This window comes from Arvicola amphibius, chromosome 2, assembly GCF_903992535.2.
Source record: "Arvicola amphibius chromosome 2, mArvAmp1.2, whole genome shotgun sequence".
Lineage (NCBI taxonomy): Eukaryota > Metazoa > Chordata > Mammalia > Rodentia > Cricetidae > Arvicola > Arvicola amphibius.
This window is the reverse complement of record NC_052048.2, coordinates 165,748,532-165,763,621: the sequence shown is the minus strand read 5'-3', so window position 1 is coordinate 165,763,621 and position 15,090 is coordinate 165,748,532. Positions and strand designations below refer to the sequence as shown.

The following is a 15,090-nucleotide window of genomic DNA, read 5'->3' as shown; positions in this document are numbered from 1 at the left end:
TTTTCTATAGCACTGCGTGTACATCTAGTGCAATCAGAACCCGTATCATTTTGTTTCCTCAAATAATACAATGGAGATGAGGGCAAGGGCATCGACTTTTTAATTCATTAGAACCAACAGAAACCAGGCTCGTGATAATTTAGGAACTGTTTACCGAGCTGACCTAAAAAATTGGATGCTTTCCTCTTCTTTAAACTTGTCTGCTTATTGACTTTCAAAGATACAGCAGACAATTGTATAGTTAATATACTATAGATGCTACAAAACACAAGGCTATTTGATAAGTATCCCTAAAGGTAAAATTATCAGAAAGTTCCAGAAACAAGAGGCAGTATGTATGTCTATTAGAAAAGGCATTTGACTTTGGCAGTGACAGATAAACAGAGGAACAGAAGAAACATTTGTAGGTCAGGTCCTAAGGAGCATGGCAAGCACAGCACTGAAAAGTAAACTGAGCCAGAGCAGATTTGATGAGACGGGTCACACGCATCCCTGCGCTCAGGACCGAGAATGCGGCTTCACCATCACTGCAACAGGAAAAGTCGTGAAATCAGGTAGAGTCAGACTCAACCTTCAGCCACCTCTGTGGAGGGAAATGTGATTGATGCGTACTCTATATGCCATTCTATACACGACATATACTATATGCTTCAAGTCAATGCTATCAGCATTTGTCATGTCAACGCTAGTGGAAGCAAAAATAAAAAAAAAAAAAAGCATACACATTTCCTGTCGTCAGGATGCTTGCAGTTACTTCCCTGATACAGCTTCCTTCAGTCCCTTGAAGTTTAAAATATTTTTTTCTCTGAAACTTAATCTTTTAAAACAGTTTTGCTGTGTTAATTTCACAAGAATTTTGTAAGAGACATTCCATACCTGAGACACTCTGCCTGTTGGAATCTGAGTCCCCATTACTGGAATTAGAATTATTGGAAGAGTTGTTGTCAACCCCTCCCAGAAGGGGGCGCAAGTGGCTTACTGAGACTTGTTCAATGAAAGATGTTCCATACTTGCGAAAATACCACCATTCAAATATCTAGAACAAAAAAATAATGTGTGTTTATGACCTGTTTCCATTTGTAATTTCAAGATACATTCCTCTAATATATGTTTGCTATTTCTTTTCTCATTTCAAATAATGTTTATTTCAGTGTAAAGGTAATAGATTTGAATAATTAACACCAATAATATTTAAAAATTAAAAATTAGTTAAAATGGTTGTTCTCTGCTGAAGAATTGTTTTCAAAAAGAATCTATAACTAAAATGACAGATAAAAGAATATTGTTAAGGTATATTCCAAATTTCCTCTACGTCAATATAATATTCAAATAACAAAATCATCTTACCTGAAAGACAACTCTAGAAACATATGGATATGACAATTTTCCCAAAATAAACCTCATAAAATTTTTAAATTCTTGACATTTTATGTTTTTGTAAAATGATACCCACTATTAAAAAAAACTTTTTAAAATGTTTTAATTATAAAAGTAAGACTTCTTTTGAGAAATGCCGGTTTTATCAAACAAAAGGGGGGGCAGAACTAGTGTCACGCTGCTTGAGAGATTGAGCAAGAGAATCACTTGAGCTCAAGAGTTCAAGGTCAGCCTGAGCAACATAGTGATAACTGGTCTTAAAGGGGGAAAGAATAAAATGGTAGTCATTTTATACATATACTCAGTTCCTTAACCTACAGTCCCCTTCCTGCTAAGTACCATACAATAAGCATTTGCTGCATATCATGAATGTTTCTTAGTTCAAAAGCTTCCTGGTTGTTTTTAATTTGAAAGAAGAGAAGTAATTGTCCTTAATAAAAGACAACCCAGGAGTTTGAGCCCAGCCTGGTCTACAGAGTGTGCTCCAAGACAGCCAGGGCTACACAGGGAAACCCTGTGGGGTGGGGAGAAGAAAAGAAAAGGAAAAGGAATAGCTGCTAGCCAAATATGGTGCCCAGACCTTAATAGTAGCACTCAGGAGGCTGAGGTAAGTGGGTCATAAGTTCAAGAACAGTGAAATCCTGACTCAAATGCACAAAAGGCCAGGTAAGGTGATTTACACTTATAATCTCAGCAATAAATACAGAAGCTGAGGCAAGAGGTCTGTCATGAGTTCCAGGACAACTTGGCTACAGAAATACATACATACATACATACATACATACATAATACATACATAAAGTAAATAAAACAAAAAAAGCCAGAATAACTACATACCTGAGTCTCAAAGGATAGTTGTGCTATTCTTTATAATATACAATGTACAATTAACAAAGAATTAAATATGCTTATGTCATTGTTTATTTTATTTAAAAAGTTTCATTATCTGCTCTGGAACGAACATTGGGCTATTATTTAAAAATTGGTGTTTTTCTCACATTCTACTAAATCAAAACAACAGGAAAGCCATCTATGAATAACAGAATGTTTCTAGTCATATATGGGATACCTTACAGGGCGTTACTTCTCACATTGCAATGTTTAAAGAGAATATAGTTTGAAAGGTCTGTGGATATGAGACTAATTAGTGTGAAGAAGAAAGCTCAAAAATCGTGAATGTCGGTAACGCAAAGGTCCTTGTGCCCACAGATCTCCAGGGAAACCAGAAATAGTAAGCATACATGACTGTCCTCTCGATGGAAAAGATATAAACCCGTTTTTCCACCAAGAAAGCTGGGAATTGGAGGTGATTAATACTCTGGTGATCTGCATTACCTGAAAGACGGGACCAGGCCATATCAAGCTCCCACAGCCAGGACCTGAGGTAGTTAGTATTCCTAATAACCCTTATGTTATCTGTGTAGCCAGGGGCTCCCCCAAGCTCCCAGAACCAGGACTGGAGGTGACTAATAGCACAAATGACTTTTACAATATCTTCATGACTGAGACCACACCAGATACTTCCCTAGGCCCTTAAGCTAATACAGGTAGCCTATCTCTAGAACACATCTTCTTGGAAGAAACATGCCTTGAGTTGAGTTTCAATATAATTATGCCTCCTTGTAAACTGAAAATTATATTACACTAGGAAATTTTCCCCCAAAATTTACTATCTTTAAATGTGCTGGCAATAAACGTCCTGGCATCAGACTCTCTAGTCTAATGCATCCTGATGAAGTCGAGCTAAACAGAGATTTCATTCTCACCTCTTTGCAGTGCAGATCTTGCTGCCAGCAGTGATGCCTGCAGGGACCCCCACAGGTAAATATACAGATTATCTATCCATAAATATGTCTACAGTTCCATGTGAGTTATTTGATTTATTTGGATACCAGTACCTTCAACCATAAAATGGAAATCATATTTATCTTCAAGAGTCCTCAATTTCCATACCAGCTCACTGTAAAGCACCCACTTCAGTGTCTGGCCAACAGTTCTCAAAAGTGCTAACAAAATTACCCCTCATTATGTAAATGACTTGTACACCATACATCCCAAGGATGGTACCTCTCTGAGTTCTGCAGAGAGGTGCCCCTCATTTTGTTAGTTGTGTAGCAATTTCCTCCAGAATGAAACATTTCTTCCTAAAGAAAGATGGTTAAATGATGGCAAGCTCACTGAAACCTAGGAAGTAAATGACTCAGGAGCTGCAGGAAGCTTGACCAGACTAGTTTCCCTGGGCCCCTCATTCCTCATGCTCACATAAGCAGTAATGATTGCTGAGAGACACTGTCAGACCAGCCAAGTTGCCTGGAAAGGACACTCTTCAGTCTGTCAAGCTGCCTGGAAGCTATGCAGTGTGCTTCTGGTGTCCAGGTTTTGTGAGCTATAACCCATGCTTAGTGTGTTGTTTTTCTTGGTTAATGAATAAAGAAACTGCCTTGGCCTGTTGATAGGGCAAAACTTAGGTAGGCAAGGATGAATGAACTGAATGCTGGGAGAAAGAAGTGTGGAGTCAGGGAGATGCCATAGATTCACGGCCAGAGATAGACGTGCTGAATCTTTGCCGGTAAGCCACTGCCACGTGGTGATACACAGATTAATAGAAGTGGGTTAAACTAATATAAGAGTTAGCCAATAAGAACTAGAGCTAATGGGCCAAGCAGTGATTTAATTAATACAGTTTCTGTGTGGTTATTTTGGGGCTAAGTTAGCCGGGCAGCCGGGACGAACAAGCGGACCCTTCCTCCTACACATGCTGAGCTGAGTTTTTGGTGATGCAGCTGCCTTTGAGTCATTCCTGCTCCTAAAAATTAACCTCTCGCTGGGCGGTGGTGGCGCACGCCTTTAATCCCAGCACTCAGGAGGCAGAGGCAGGCGGATCTCTGTGAGTTCGAGGCCAGTCTGGTCTACAAGAGCTAGTTCCAGGACAGGCTCTAGAAACTACAGGGAAACCCTGTCTCGAAAAACCAAAAAAAATAAAAAATAAAAAAAAATAACCTCTCACCTAAGCAACTGAAGAAGGTTTGTTAGTTTAGCAAGCTTGACTTATATAGTACCCCTGTTAGTCTGTCACTGAGTCCATGTCTGGGGTGAGCAAATGTTTCCTCATTTCCTCAAGAATAGTGTTGTGCAATCTAGTCCACAGTCAGGTTAGTGCACCATCTTAAATGTCACTGGGGTGTTAACAGAAGCACCGGGACAAGGTGTACTTAGCTACAGTACTGAGAAGCCAACAAAGCCTCAATTACAAGCGGACAAACGTTCCCAGATGCCCTCATCACTGGTCACAGGCTGACCCACCAGCAGTGGTTCTAAGTCAGCAGCAGTGACGTTTTTGCTCTGCTTCCCCTGTGTTGTGCTATTGGAACACCTACTATGCCGCCTGCTCATTTCATCCCACAGCGCCAAGTATTCCTTCCTACCCAGGAGAGATATCCCAGGTCAAACAATCAGGTCCCTGCCTTACAAGTCCCCGCTGCAGACCCACAGTGCCTCTGACGTGCCAGTATCCACTGCACACACAAAACCTTGAGATTCAGATTCCTTAGTTCCTCAAGCAGAACCACAGATCAGCTCTAAAATGGACCTTAAGGAACGATGTAGGGAATCCACTTACAGATGAGGAACAAAGCTGTTCAACAAGATGCAGTAGCCTGACCTAGATTGCAAAGCTAATGAAATTGTTGCTTAGCCCGAAGGCCCAGCTTTCTGCCACTCTTTCTAAAACTCTTTATTAAATAATTTTTTTAAAAAAATAACAACAATGCTTCATTTAAACCAGAACCGACACACAGGCAGCCCTTCAATTCCCTCTGACAGTATGTTTATGCTTAGTTGTAAAAACCAATTCAGAAGCAGTCTATCAAACGTGACCAGATAATTCTGCCCAAGAGAAAAATTACTTCAGCATTTGCAGTAGAGCAAAAGACAGCTCTTCTCTCTAGACCTTCCTACCTTTTCAGTGCAGAAAGACAGACAGGTTACTCAGGAAGTTGTTTGGGGGCAGGGAGCTGTGTCTTCCCAAACTTGACATTCATCAGTACTATTGCCCCATCTGTGTAGAGGGAACACTAGCATCAAGAATGGTCCCTGTCTTGATAGTGTGTATCAAAAGAAAAGGAAGAAAGGAAGGAATTGCAGCTGTCCCAAATGTCAAACCAAGCCCTTTAATTTGAGGTATTAGCAAAAAAAATCTCCCACATTATTCCAAAACTCATTAGACATGGAGGGAACACTCTGCAATATTTTCAAAGTGCTGAGCAGATCCAAATGGGCAGATGGTGTTATTTAATGCAGACGTATTTGGTGTCACTTTGAATACATTTCCCTAGTGCATACCGACACTGTAAACAGTAAAGCACTCATAAACAAATTCAGATTTTAAAACAGTTCTTAGACATGCTAGTTTGGCGGCCCTGACATACTGAGAAGCAGGGGTAGTCTCTCTAGTCTACCAAATAACTTAAGAGTTTAAAAGGTAAAATTATGCATTTCTTAGTTTTAAAACCTTAACTCTCTACTGCCCTTTCTCTAGCCCCTGCACCACCCCTACAGTAATACAGATTAAGTAGGTGGGAATTCAAAGCATCAATGAGGTGTGGCATTTAGGAAGCCAATGTTGAGTCACTCTGGTTAAGGGCAAAATCACTTTGTTGAAAGCTAGGATGAATCAATGACCTTGGCTGGTTATCTGGATTCTCCGGGGCTTTTTCTAGGGTGTGGTCAGGTCAGGGAGAACCCAGTTAGCACTGGGAGGGGAAAACACTAGACGGAGAGCTGATAGTATTGGCCATCGGATTAGTTACGTGTAAACCAAATTAACAGCAGAATCATAAAGGTTTGGGGGGATTGTAGGGTTTGTTTGTTTGTTTGCTTTTGTTTATTTTAAAAAAGAAAGGCTCACACATTTTTGAAACGGAAAAGAAACCATGAAAAATGAAAATCTGAAGATGTAAAAGTATAAATGACCAAGAGACATGATGCCAAGATCCCAGGAACCTTAGCCATCCTCCCTTGACAGGAAAGTTACTGTGTATGTGACTGCACACATGAGTATGCTTTGGGGTGTGGAGATGGGATGTGTGTATGTACGTGTACGTGTATGCATTGTATGCCTGTACATGTGGGTGTACTCACTCATGTGTATATACATTATTTTCTTTAATTAGCAAAAGCAGATCACCTGAGAATATGAGATAAACCAAGGCAACTGACAAGCACTGCTGTGATTGTGATATCCATAACTATTTTTAATCTCCCTTTGAATTCTTGTGTGTATTCTTTTCCTTCATACCCACAGACCCTTTCAAATGCCCATCCACACAACTCCTCAAGACTGACAGTAACGGGAAAGAAAAAAGGGGAGGAATGAAGGACTGAAGAGGGGAAGGAGGAAGGCAGGAAGGAAGGAAAAGAAAAAAGAGCAAGCAGCTCTCGTGTGTGCTGTTTATAAATACTGTACAGCTACTGTGTGGGGTAGGCCTCCCTCCTGCTGGCTAATGCTCAGCCAATCCCTCATCAGCCACCTGTTTCCCAGAACAGCTGTGGCAGCTCTGTGTGGACCCGGCACTCATACCCGCCAACCCCCATTTCTGGGCACCTTCTGCAAAGACTAAAAGAGGCAGGAAGACGAGGTATTCTTCAAGGTCAAAAGGCCTCCTACGTGCACAAATACTCACTGGGTAGCATTTTCTACTGGAGCATTCATTAATGTGGCCTGGAGATGAGGATCACTCCCCTGGGGCTAAAGAGTAGCCATGGAGTACTGAGAATGGGAAGAATTTCTGTAGCTCAGACCGTGATGGTACCTGTCCCCTAAGACTCAATATTCTGATTGAGGCAGTCCTCAGAATCCAAAACAGGCTCCCTAGAGCCTTCTGATTCCACTAATTTACGCGCTCGCCGTGTTATCTGTACCGTCAACTGCTAACCATGCTGTTCAAGGCATAGGGAAGTAAAGAAAGACACAAGCATGAGGGCTGAAGAGAGAGCTCAGTGGTGGAGAGCATTTACCAAGCTCACAGAGGACCCAGGTTCGGTTCCCAGCACCCGCATGGTGGCTCTCGCCCATCTGGAACTCCAGTTCCAGGAACTTTAAATCCTTCTTCTGGCTTCTGAAGGCACCAGGCACAAACATAATAAACATAAATTTTGGCAGTTATTTCCACTTTAGAAAAGAAGAGGACAATAAATGATTACAAAATAAAATATGGTAACCTATGCTAAGTGTTGGTCTGTGTTCTAAACTGGCCATATCTGACCTAATGTTCATGGCCAAAAAAAAAAAAAAAAAAAAAAAAAAAAAAAAAAAGGAAAAGGAAAAACTCTCTCCTCCTAAAAACACTGTAGTCTTCCGCTCTCCACAGGCCTCCTTTAAGAGGCCAGATTTTTCTTCTCTTTTCCATTCCCTCACTCATCTATCTGATATCCTCTGGGTCCATTTCTGTGAATCTGAGAAAATGAAAAATATCAACTTCTCTAACCTGCTGGTAGCCACCTTCCCAGGCAGCACTTTACTGAAGGCATAATGGCATGGCAAAGCCATGGACAGTGCCTGTGGTGGTGTGGAGGGGAGAGATGCCTTCCCTCATCAACACCTGAGGCAAGTAGGAGGACTGGCCCCAGGGCCATATGAGCTAGAGCTGTCCCTGCCTCCCATGAGCTTCAACACTCAGGAGGTGCTCATTGCTGCAGGAGGTAAACTAGCCAGGGTAATGCAGGAGAGCTCACCATGGTGGTGAGGACAAGGGAGAGCTGGCAAGCTGACCAACCCTGCAACTACCCATGCCCAGAATTAGGGTTATCTGTTAGCCCACCCTATATGTGATCTGCTGGAGCATATGAAAGGACCGGTCCTGCAGACACAAAGTTGCAGGATCTCCATGACAGGGCAACAATAGGATAACCCAGAGGAGTTCCAATGAGGGGCCAGCATCTATAAAGTAGCAGAAACTAGAGGCCCCGAACCAAACCAATGACTGCAATGAACACTTGCAAGTAAAGATAGTGGGTAAAAGAGTTTATTGCATGACTCACTGTGTCACACCACTGCTTCCATGATGAGATTGACTTTCTTCTTTTTTTTCTTTTAAATTTTATTTTATTTTATTTGGGGGGAGGTTGCAAGGGCACAGGGTGAATACAAAGGGATGGGGAAATGAATGGGATGGAGACGCATGATGTGAAAGATACAAAGAATAAATTTTAAAAAAGCTAAAAAATTATGGAGAATAAAATCCAATTGTCACTCCACAGGGCTGAGCACCCCTTTCTGGATGTCTGGTCCTTAGGTATGTTCTGGTTTGCACTGGGTGACTTCTGGGTGTTCTGGCTCTAGCCCTTCAGTTGCACAGCCTGCCAGCTTACCAGTCTGTGCTTTAATGCACACTGGAAAAGATAAAAGGCTGAATCTATCTTCCTGTCTATCGCTAGTTTATCTTCTCCAGTTTTGCTGTGTCTAATTGTTAATCAAACCAAATGTTCTTCTTCACAGATCCTGACTAGCATATTTGTGTGTGTGTGTGTGTGTGTGTGTGTGTGTGTGTGTGTGTGTGTGTGTGTTTGCCTGGCCCTTTTTCATGGTGAACCCAAGACACCGTAAGTTGGTAGGGTTCAATAGGCCTCCTCTTCCTTTCATTGTCTTCAGGCTCCCGGCATTCTGGGCCCCACAACATCTCTCCTTCCATATGTTAGAGCTGACAGATAGGTTGCTTAATTCCTGACACATCCTGGCATCTATGTGCTACTCTGCACAATTTAAAACCCCATTTTGCAAAGCATCTAACTCTCTCCTCCTCCTGGAAATGCACTCAGAAGAAAAATCTGTGGCAACCATAGAAACCTCACCCCAAATCTATATTAAAGCCTGCAGAGCTGAGTCCCTAGAGGCAGTGTGATAGACACCATGGCCAACCATGTCTAAGGAAGGAAGCAATTAATAGCTATTACTGCCCACTACAGCTATGCCCTCAGAAAAGGCCAATATACGGTAGAAAGGCCATTCATATCCTTCCTACATGACAAGGTTTCACTGTTCTAGATATTTCATCAGTCCTGAATGGTTTCTGCTTCTACCATGTAGCCCTCCCTGCAGTAACCATGCAGCTTCAGCAGCTGCATCCAAACACTGGAGATGTGGCCAACCCAGGTCTGCAATAGCAGCAGAGAGGCCCAGGGAAATCCCTTTACTGGTGGGTTCTTCAACCAGCCCTGAGTCAGAGGACTGACAACCCTCGAGATGACTAACCGGAAAAAAGGAACCGGAAAAAAGGAAACAGCCTCCACCGAGACAATTAATTTACAGCCTGCAAAGCCCCAGCAAGAGCCTTCGGGAATGAAATGCAGACAGGCCTGCAGGCAGCAGGCTGGAGGCGGCTGGCACTTAACTGGATGGGCAGCGAACTGAGTGAGGAAACACAGGGGACTGCCTGTAACAGCCTGGTTCACTCCTGCTCTGCCTGTAACAGCCTGGTTCACTCCTGCTCTGCCTGTAACAGCCTGGTTCACTCCTGCTCTGCCCTTCACCCGCTATGGAGCCCAAAGGCAGTTACTGATGTGTCTGGTTTGAAGCACATAGAAAGGGCAGCAGCAGTTGTGCTACTGAACAGAGGAAAAGAGAAGCTGGACTCAGTGCCAGGCACAGCAAGCATCACGCAAGCAGGCTGGGTTCTCAGCAGAACCTTCTGAGAACAGGAATATGTGGACAAAACTGGCTTTTCCCCAGCCCGGCGCGTTACTAGATTCAGTATAAATCATAGCCACCCCAAGTTTGCCTTCCCTATTTGTTTAATCAAGAAGCATTTCAAGGCTATATCATAAAAGAATGTTAAAAATATATTATTTAAAGTGGGCTAGGTGGTGGTGGCACATGCCTTTAATCCCAGCACTTGGGAGGCAGAGACAGGCGGATCTACCTAGGAGTTTGAAGCCAGCATGCTCTACAAAGCAAGTTCCAGAACAACCAGGGCTACACAAAGAAACTCTCTCAAAGAAATGAAAAATAAATAAATAAATACAATAAACTGTTTATGGTAACTATCAGATATTTAAAATACCTGTCTCCACTTCCTGCAACATATACATGTGTGTGTGTTATAAAAAAATCTCCTCAGAATGTACTTAACAGGAACTTATCAAGCAAATGAAAGCATTTTCCATGTCCATGTTGGTAGTTTCCTTAGTCAACTGGCACATTAGAATGGAAACTTAAAATGCAGACTGGAAGCTTACTTTACCACAAGGAATCCCAAGAGTTTCTTTTCTTTCCTTGAGAAGTCTCAGATTTCTGACCTGGAAAACAGAAAGCTTGGACCTAATGACTGGGGAGTCTTAGAAAGTCCACATTGCTCGGGCCTTGTGGTCTTCCTCCTCAGTCACTGGGACGCTGGCCGTGATTCTCTTTTTGCTACTTTCCATGACTTGTCTCCTAGCTATGGATCAGCTCCCAGAACGCTAACATAATTCCCTACCTAGCCCCAAGTAGCAAGCAAGCAGCCTCCTAATGAGAAACCTTGCATTTAATCAATAAAATTAGAAGCTTTTGGAGTGACTCATTCTTACCCTTTTGCTGTTTAGCTGATCTCCCCATCCCCAAGGTTTCCCAGCAATGCAGTTCCTACCAACTTTGTTCAACCAAATCATCTCACCATTTTTCTCTGCCCCGAGTCAACATTTAGAGATTGACAAATTATTTTTCTCCTTTATTCCCTGTCCTAGTCAGATTCAAACTATCTTCATGTAATTTTATTCTCTTTTTGTTGATGTTCTGGGTTACCCTGCAAGCTCAGTTAAACCCTTGCAGGAGGTGAGCTCTCAGCACAGTGGTTTTCAGATTATCAGGTCTCGTGTTCTATTAAAATCTCCTCAATCTCCAATCACATTACCAAGGGTAGAAATAAATGTGGGTTTCTACAATATCTCTGCTGAGTAAAATAACACCATCCATAGTCACTATTATTTCACAAGAGAATTTTAACATTAAAAACCAGGAGGAAGCCAATGTTAGAGTAAGATACAATTCCTGGGTAGAATAATTAATAACCAACCTCTTGGCTTTATGAGCAAGTCTCCATAGCAGCGTTCTGACTTCTCTCAACTTTCCTGTACAGAGATGAGATGCCAGAGATGCATGTGTGGGCCATGGATGCTTAAGAGGCAGGCAGGGGGCTCCACACTACAGCACCTGCCATTTGTGGATGGGTTTTAGGAGATGGCTGCTTGTCTCAGGCTGGCCTTTGTACCCAGATTTGGGCTTTCTCCATAGGGTTCTATCTTGGGGTGGCACCTGCTGATTTTCTGGATATCCCAACTCCATAAAGCCAACTTTGCACATTTCACATAACCCATGTGATACAGACATAGCAAGTGGAACTTAGATATGCTCTTATCTCAAAAGGATGCGCCCACACTGTCATTTTCTACTTCCACCTGTGTGTAGAATCTGCCTTTCCCCATCTTATGTGCTCAGGCTTCCGAAATCTTTCATTATTCCAGGTAGATGCATTCTCTTTGCTTGATATGCTCGTACCCATATTCTCTTAAATTTTTTCTACTGATAGTTTATTTTTATTATTATTAACTCTGTAATGTTTTATGTGTGCCTACTGCTATAATAGTTAATAATAATAAGATTATGCATAGTGAAAAACATCTTTTGAAAGTTTCTCTACCTTAAAAATCATTAAATTATGTGAGAATGGTCACACTGAGTTTAGACAGTCCTATAATGTTCTCTAAAGTGAACTATATTAGGCAATAAAATCTTGCATACCTACAGCCATTAGAGAATATAAGATAATGAAACTGTACAGGTGATTTTTTTAAACCTATCTGAGGTTTTTTTAAGGAAGCAATAAAGAAATAAATGTAAACATTGAGAGAAAAGAAGATAAAGGGAGGAAAAGTTTAGGACTGCCACAATCCATGCCAACACATTTAAAAGCAATAAGCAATATTCCTGCTGATATTAAGCCCAATAATCCATTACGATAAATACATGAAGAATGGTCTTAGTTGAACTGAGCCCACTTTTATACATCAGCAATAACTATGTATTTGTCTGTCTATCTAACTTTTGTGACAATGAGGACTGAAACCAGGGCTTCATGAATACGATGCAAGTTTTCCACCACTGAGCTACAGCCCCAGCATATTTTACATGGTAGGACACTAAAATTTGTCCTAGAAACATCTTCTCTTATTTTCTTTCATATTAAGAGTTCTTTTACCTTTCAACAAAAGAAAGGATTGATGATCACATATCCAGAGCATGTGACCTTGGTAGTACAAATCTTCTCTTCAGTCCTATGCAACACGTACACACGTGCAAGATGAACACTGAAAATGACCTGTGTATACTCTCCCAGATTCACTAACATACATGCTAATAAGTTTTTAGATCATATTTCCATCACTTACCAAAATAAGTCCGGATATTAGTGAGGAAGTTCCTGTCAGGGCCACGTAGAACTTCGGTGTTAACGTGTTCAAAAACATGCTCACTGGGGAAAAAAAAGGAAAAAGGGAGAAGAATTAGAAAGGCATGACTGTTTTAGTAAAACTTGCTCTTTGTTTTTTAAGATTATGTGTGCATGTGTGTGTGTGTTTGTATGTCTGTGTTTGTGTGTGTGCGCATGTGTGTGTGCATGGTATGTGTGTGTCTGTGTTTGTGTATGTGCATGTGTCTGTGCATGGTATGTGTATCTGTGTTTGTGTGTGTGCATGTGTGTGTGTGCATGGTGTGTGTTTGGTCTACATGTATGTATGTGTACTACAAGCATGCAGTATCCAAGAAGGACAAAAGACAGCATCCAAATCCCTAGAACTGTAGTTACAGATGATAGTTGTAGCTGCCACATGGGTGCTAGGAACTGAATCACCACCCTCTGCATGAACAATGAATGCTCTTGAATACTGAGCCATCTCTCTAGCACCTAACTCATTTATTTTGATTCCTTGTGAAATCACTTGTTTCTGGTGACCAGAATTCCCTGAACCATAGCAAAGTCCAACGGGTACACTGATTCAGAAAGGCAGGTATCAGGTTATACCCTAAATGATACAATACCTGCCAGAAAAAAAAATGAGCCTATTGGTACAGTAGTGGTCTGACTGTTAGGGGTGTATCCAACGGTTTTCTGGTTGGATTGAAGCCTGTATCACAGAAAGGGATTTATGCCTAGTTATTTAAACCTGGTCAGAGGCCTTTGGCTGAGGAAGGCACAGGTCTTTGTTACCTACTGCTATCATTTTACTCAATGGAAAATTCAAATTGCCTTCTAAAACATTAACGTTTGTGTCCATAGATTCAGACTATTCTCAAGCTGAGTCAGATAAATTTCTTTTTGCAGTAGATACCCAGCAATTCAGAGACGCATAACTGGTCAATAGCCGAGAATAAGTAGCAGCTGAGTGTTCAACCCTAACTTGGATATTTATTAAACCTTCAAAGCTCAGGGTATATCATAGAAGATGGGAAGGAAGGAAAACAAGGACCAGAAGATGGGGAGCGTGCTGTAAATTCTCTTCTGTGTGGGGCATGACTGCTGCACTCAGCTGCTCACCGCAGCTATGGCCACCTGCACAAGACCTAGGCAGGAAAGCCAGTCAATATTCCCATCTGGGTGTCTGCATGGGTCATGGGTTCAGGAGGCTCCAACCCTGGTTGAGGTGCTACTGGAAATTGATAGCTCCTAAAGAAGGGTGAGTCTTATATTTTTTGTGATATTTCAGAGGTAAGTTTAAAGACACTATTTACTATTTTGAATTAATATTAATGTGGCTCTGGTTAGCTGGGGTTGAAGAAAAATTTGTAATTAAGAAGAGATCAGAACCACTAAGTGAAAACTTTGGTTTGCTGGGAGACTCAGTGGTGATCAACTGGGGCTGAGAAATTATCAGTGATTAAGAAGACACCAGCACCATTTAGGTGAAATCTTCTAGGAAGTGTTTCCTCAGGGTCAGCATACAGCATCTAGAGTCTAGATGGAGCCATGGTGATAACGTGTGCTGGCAGTGGAATTTGGTCATGTGTAGAGTTACCCTGGTGGTGCTGAGTTGAACTGAGCCACTTTTATACACCAGCAATAACTATCTATTTGTCTCTCTGTCTATCTAACTTTTGTGATGATGGGATTGAAACCAGGGCTTCATGAATATGATGCAAGTTTTCCACCACTGAAGGTATGAAGGGGTCATGGAGAGCAGCTGAGGTTTGGCACTGAGAAAAAACCAGGAGAGGCCGTGGGTGAAGGTGCAGCCTGAGTGGCAATTGAAGGCCCAGGGCTGAAGGTCATGCAAAGAGGCTGAGACTTGGCATCATAAAGTCCACACTACTGGTACAGCCCAGTTGCAGCAAGAGACTCCAGCATTTAGGAGGTGCCAGGACCATAGCCCGACCACCAAGAACAGCAGCAGTGGTGAAGAGGAAGCAGCAGGAGCTTTGAAGACAAACTGTGTGTGCTGCAGAAGGTGGAGTTAGAACAGAGACCACAGCCCTTTGGAGGAGTGCAGAAGGTCCTGGAGGAATTCCGGATATGGAACATTTAGTTATTCACACAGAGTTTGATTTTGCTCTTTTCAAAATTGTGACTGTACTCTGGTTCTTCCCTCTTGAAGTAAGAAAGTGTTCAACTTAATTTTGATTTCACAGGAATCCACAGTAGAGAGATATTGAACTTTTAAGGGAGACTTGGGACTTTTAAAGAGACTGAA

At 41.9% G+C, this 15,090-nt stretch overlaps 1 protein-coding gene across 2 annotated transcripts in view; it reads right to left on the bottom strand.

Annotated features, from left to right (window-relative positions):
- Positions 1-15,090, bottom strand: part of St7 (suppression of tumorigenicity 7) — a 232,166-nt gene that overhangs the window by 101,176 nt on the left and 115,900 nt on the right. For both annotated transcript variants that reach the window (XM_038318939.2, XM_038318940.2), the window contains exons 2-3: positions 12,796-12,878; positions 877-1,036 (exon numbers count right to left, since the gene is read on the bottom strand). In XM_038318939.2, coding sequence (XP_038174867.1) covers positions 877-1,036; positions 12,796-12,878 — 243 coding nt within the window. The remainder of the gene's footprint in view (positions 1-876; positions 1,037-12,795; positions 12,879-15,090) is intronic.